The sequence below is a fragment of the Hyla sarda genome, chromosome 1 (assembly GCF_029499605.1).
Source record: "Hyla sarda isolate aHylSar1 chromosome 1, aHylSar1.hap1, whole genome shotgun sequence".
NCBI classification, from domain to species: domain Eukaryota; kingdom Metazoa; phylum Chordata; class Amphibia; order Anura; family Hylidae; genus Hyla; species Hyla sarda.
The window spans coordinates 102,370,539-102,376,538 of NC_079189.1; the positions used below are offsets into that span (position 1 = coordinate 102,370,539).

General features: G+C 43.4%; 1 protein-coding gene across 1 annotated transcript in view; it reads left to right on the forward strand.

The window, feature by feature from the left end:
* PDGFRL (platelet derived growth factor receptor like) overlaps positions 1-2,799 on the forward strand; it is a 158,084-nt gene extending 155,285 nt beyond the window's left edge. The window contains exon 6 of the mRNA XM_056559005.1: positions 2,278-2,799. Within this exon, the coding sequence (XP_056414980.1) occupies positions 2,278-2,466 (189 nt within the window). The 3' untranslated portion in view covers positions 2,467-2,799. The remainder of the gene's footprint in view (positions 1-2,277) is intronic.
* The last annotated feature ends 3,201 nt before the right edge of the window (positions 2,800-6,000 follow it).

Below are 6,000 nucleotides of genomic sequence, written 5' to 3' on the forward strand. Positions count from 1 at the left end.
ACGAAGTGATGGCGCCGACGGAGAGCGAGGATGCCGGGGAAGCAGAAGCCTTGCCGGAGCGTTGGGGGCACCCCGGGGACGCAGCAACAGCGATGGATGGCGACATCCCGGGCAGCGGTGATGAGCGGTGACGGTCCGGGGTGGCGGGGACAGGTGAGTACAACTTCCTCTACCAGTGGTCTTCAACCTGCGGACCTCCAGATGTTGCAAAACTACAACTCCCAGCATGCCCGGACAGCCAACGGCTGTCCGGGCATGCTGGGTGTTGTAGTTTTGCAACATCTGGAGGTCCGCAGGTTGTAGACCACAGTCCTATACTTTACATTGCACGGATCCCTCAACATACGATGGTTTCAACAAACGATGGTCCATTTGGAACGCATTACCATCGTATGTTGAGGGACCACTGTAATAATATGTTGATAGTATATATACACCCATTAGAGCAAAAGTGGCTAAGTCTTTGCAGTATGGAATTTTTTTTGCATTAGGGGCCAATCTACTAGTCAACCTGGGGCAGATTTGTGTGGCAGATAGAAGATACTGCAGCCCAATAATAGTGACAGCATATTAATAGTTGTACTTGCTCATCCGCCATGTATGTCTATCCTACTGCTGCAGCTTCCTATAAATGATGAGCAATTTATGACCACGAAGAACAACAGCTCTAATATATCATGTAGAGTAAACATAGTTACATATACATTGAGATGTTAGTACATGGCTAACACTTTGATGTTTCCAGGACTTAGAAACCATAGGCTAGATTCTCCTGGAGGTTCCCATGAATTCTTTGCACCATCATGGAAGAGAAGCAGTGAGGAGATTCCCTTCATTGTCTTCTATGCAGGGGGAGGTTGTGACATGTCATAATTGCTCCTGAGAGTCCTGTTTTCCCATATCATAATGCAACATATCTAGGAGAAGGTGGAGTAGGTAAGTGAGGGAGGAATATAAGCAGGCAGGAGCTGTGGAGAAGGCAACTCTGTATTCATTGTGTAACGGCTGTATCACACAGCCTGACCCCTGCCCGATATGATTGGCGCTCATTTACCAAGCCTAGAAGGGTGGCATACACTTTTAATAACTGTTGGCCAAATGTTCTGTCGGGCAAATAGTTATTTCTCTTGACCTCCCCAGACTTGCTGAATGTTCATGTGTTCTCTGTGGGGAGGGGTAAGCTGCAACCAGACAGCTCTGGCTCTGGGTTATCCCTGTCAGAACAATAGGGTCGGGCAGTAAAAATTCACAATGCCTGATCCTTATCTCCACCAACATAATTTATCGGTGGAGAATCAGGAGGCCTCCATACACCTGAGACAGTCAGTCATAACTACTTAAGTAGGCACTGTCAGATACAAAAACTTTGATATGTTGTAAAGCATGTATAACCAATAGGTTTTGCAATTGCTTTCATTAGAAAATTTTCAGTTTTTCATACTGAAAAAGCCAGTCAACCAACTGCCCCCCCCCCCCTGCCTGCTTGGACACATACTAGTCCTGCTGTGTCCATGCATCATCACCTATGTCATGGACACACTTCCTTGATTGACAGCTGTGAGCGCAGGGCTCACAGCTGGAGGAAAAATACTCAGACTGTCAGCTTGTGTCCCGCTACTGTCAGTGAGGACAAGCTGGGAGTTGTAGTTTTGCTAATGCTAGGGGAGATGTGAGCAGACAGCATACTGAGGGAGGGGGCGGAGACCTGCACAGTGAGGCCACGCCCCCTCCCTTTGAGAGGAATTCAGAATAGTGAGCTAAATTAAAAGTGTAATAAAAAAAAATAAAGGTGCTAGACACATAAAAATTAGATGTACATGGTCAGGATTAGGTACTGAGTGATATATTTAAAAAAAAAATGTTTTTTTTTATGTTGGATCGTATGGGTACACTTTAAGGCTGACTCTAGCTCTTTATCAGGCAGCCAAGGCCACACGAGTGACTGCTTTATGGTTTGTGCAGCCCTTTACTTCTATCATTTATCAGCCTCACATGTCCTATTATACAGGGCGATGTTCAGCCATTGAACATCAATTTTTAAACCTGTCAAAACTCTGCAGTAAGCCAAAGTATAAGCGTTTGCTTGTTCGTAGGCTGATACCTGGGCCTTTTACACAGGGCGATTATCGGGCCCTAAGAATGATGCACCCCAATGCCTAAGGCCAGCCCCAGACCCCCATGGTGCCATAGATATTTGTTGTACCCCTGTAGTTTCTCTGTTTGATGATTAATAATTTTTTCATTCTAAAATTAACACTTATGTTTACTTTGAATCAGTATGAACGTCCTGTGACCATTCAAGACTCCTGGAGACTGGTCAACCGTGGAATTGGACACACCACCAGAATCTCTAAGAGCATCATTACTGTAGAAGACTTTGAAACAATTGATGCAGGTTACTATATTTGTAAAGCACAGAATCTCAGAGGACAGACAAGACTTGCTACCAGAGTGGACAGATATTAAATGGACTCTCCATTCCAGACAAGGATGGCTTAAAGACAAAACGAGACTCCTCAAAGCCCCAAACAGATTTCACAAGAGCATATTATCAGCATAACAAATGCCAGTTCTTTACAGCAGCCCATGTGTACGAAAGATGTCACTCAGCCTGCCAGATGTGGAAAATGTGGAGAACTTGACTCAAGCCTGTAGTCTGGGATATAATGCCTAAACCTGGATTCTTATTACAATAATCCAAATGATAGAAATGTATTTGTATCCAGTCAAATACCTTATGTATAGGATTCTATTTAACCGTGTATCATATAAAAAAGCAAATAAATACTTATTATTTTTCATTATAGTTACATTTAGCTTTGAATAAATGATAGCAAGATATATCAGTCAGAAAAATCATTTCACCCACAAACTGAAATCATGGATTTTCCTGTAACTATTAACATGGACTGTTGTCAAGACTGGGCACATCAAGTGCAAAAAGCGGCTCGGTCACTTGGCAAGTGTTTTTTAAATGAAAAACAAAAATCTTCCTCTAACATAGTAAGCAGTGTTTAGAGCTTTTACCATATGGAATGGTATTCCTTCCGTTACAGAAAAAAAAGACATGATACTAAACATAGATAAAAGTGGTTTGGTGCTAGTTAAAGGGGTACTACCGTGCTGATAACTTATCCCCTATCTAAAGGATCGGGGATAAGTTGCCTGATCACGGGGGGTCCTGCCGCTGGGGACACCCGCGATCTCGCACGCAGCACCCCGCTCTCATCAGGTCCTGGAGCGAACATCCGCTCCGGGTCTTATGACGGGGCCGGTGATCGTGACGTCACAGCTTCGCCCCGTGTGACATCACGCTCCGCCCCCTCAATGCAAGTCTATGGCAGGGGCGAGACAGCTGTCTCGCCCGCAGCCATAGACTTACATTGAGCGGGCGGAGCGTGATGTCACATGGGACGGAGCCATGAAGTCACGATACTCCGCCCCCGTGATCGGCAGTCATCAGACCCGGAGCGTTGTTCGCTTCGGGCCCTGATGAGAGCGGGGTGCTGCGTGCGAGATCGCGGGGGTCCCCAGTGGAGGGACCCCGCGCGATCAGGCAACGTATCCCCTCTCCTTTAGATAGGGAATAAGTTGTCAGCACCCCTTTAAGCTTGTTCTGTGAGACTTTACACTAAGGCTATGTTCACAAGTCTGAATTTCCATGCGGAATTCAGCTTGGAAGGTCTGCAGTTGCAGCAGAGTCCTGTTGAGTTCAACAGGATTCTGCTGCGCGGTGCACACAGTGGAATTTCCAGGCCAGATGTTTCCGGCAGTGAAATTCTGTTTTCCGTGTCTGCAGAAAGAACTAACTTGTTTTTTCTTTCTGCAGACACTGAACGGAATGCATAGCTGTCTATGAGACGGCGCATATACCTGTGGAGTCATATTATGCCGGTGCCCGCAGTCTGTGGAATGTCCACATGGAGATTTTCCGTGCTGACATTTTGACATGTGAATATAGCCTAAGATGCTTTCCCACAGATGCCTTACTCTCACAGCATTATTTTGTTCCACATAGAAATTGAGTAACATAGTACAGTAATATAGAAGTATATGCAGTTTTACCAAAGCCTGTTCACCTACAGCACAATGCTAAACATTCAGTGGATTCTAGGTATGGGGCAGATTTTCCATTCTATAGCATGACCTATGTGTTCAGGTTTGTAGACAAAGATTTCACCTATTGTATAAGAGGCTTTTATTATAGATATTGATGCAGATTTGTAAGCTGTTTAAACAATTGATTATTTACCCTGTGTGTGAGACTAGCCCATAAGGAGAAAACGACAGGGGAAAAAATCCTTTTCTGAGGGCACTGTTCTTAGTTCCAGAAATTTCAAGCCAGATGCTGAAGGATAGTTAAAGTCTTATATAGCACTGTGTTTATTAAAATAAAACCAATGACGCGTTTTGGAGGTGCAGTCCTCCTTCTTCAGATTGGCATACACAACATGTCACAAGAAAAAAATGGGCACCAACATACAGTAGGCAGAGTTACAAACAAAAACACAGTTCACATGATAAACCATAAAAACAATCATCAGAGACTTTCAACAATATAAGTGATTATATTAAAAAACAAGGAATGTAAAAAAACAGTTAAACAGTCTTAGGGTATGTTCACACATATGCAGATTTGACGCCCAGGATTTTCTGCTGGAGATTTCAATGTAAACTAAATGACTGAGCACAGCTTCTAATCGGCAGTTACAAATCCTGCGCATCAAATCTGTGCAGGATTCAGTATGTGTGACCGTACCCTTAAAGGGTACCTCTCATCAAATAAACTTTTGATATATTTTAGATTAATGAATGTTGAATAACTTTCCATGTTAATGAAAAATATGCTTCTTTCTATTGTATTTTTCCCCATCAGTCCTGTCAGCAAGCATTTCTGACTTATGCTGGAGTCCTAAACACTCAGAGCTGCCAGCCTGCTTTGTTCACAGCCAAACAGGCTGTGAACAAAGCAGGCTGGCAGCTCTGAGTGTTCTCCTTTGTGAACAAAGCAGACTGGCAGCTAGAAGTGTTTAGGACTCCAGCATGAGTCTGAAATGCTTGCTGCCAGGACTGGTAGGGAGACCCCTAGTGGTCATTTCTTCAAAGTGGAAAATTAAATAGAAAGAAGCATATTTTTTAATAACATGCAATTGTAAAGTTATTCTGCATACATTAATCTATAATATATCAAAAGTTTTTTTGATGAGAGGTACCCTTTAATATAGAAGCATACTGTAAACGACTGAAGGTCACAGCAAGCCCGCTATTCACATGTACCGGTAGTACTGCATGAAAGCGAGGTTCAATGCGTGCGTAAAGTAAATAAACAAACAGTATCCACGATCCTGTAGTGATCCTCCGATCATGAGTAGTAAGGCGGAGCTTGAGAGTTCGTCGTTTAGGACGCGTCGCCAGGGCCGGAGATCACATGCCAACATCCAGCCCATAGCAGCAGCGAGGAGTGGTCCCGGTCGTAAGTTTCTGTAACTGGATGGTAACCAGCTATGCATTGCCAGGGGTGGAGTTGCATGACCACATCAACCACTGGAGGCGCTCCTAGAGGATATAAATAAAATACATCGTAAGTATTGATACCGTGGATGGGAGAAATTTTCTCATCAATGATGTATAGATAAAAACCAATACAGGGAGACACCTATCTAGGGATGGTAAATCTTATGCATGACTAGAGTTCATGATCGGTCACAAATGGAGCAGAGTTCCAATAGACCGCAAGGACCGCAAATAGAAAAGGGATAATTATATAAAAATAAGTATGTGAATAGCAGCACACAATAGAAAGAATAATTTAGCAGCAATATCTAGTATAGCAGCATTATATAGAAGGGCCATTAAATAGCAGCAAAATCACAGAAAAAAACAGTCCCAGGGCAGCACTACACAGCAGCCTCAAATAGCAGCAATTATATAGCAGCAAATAGTAAATAATAATAGTTGTAGAAAAATAATTAGCAGCAATATATCAAGGGCTGTTACATG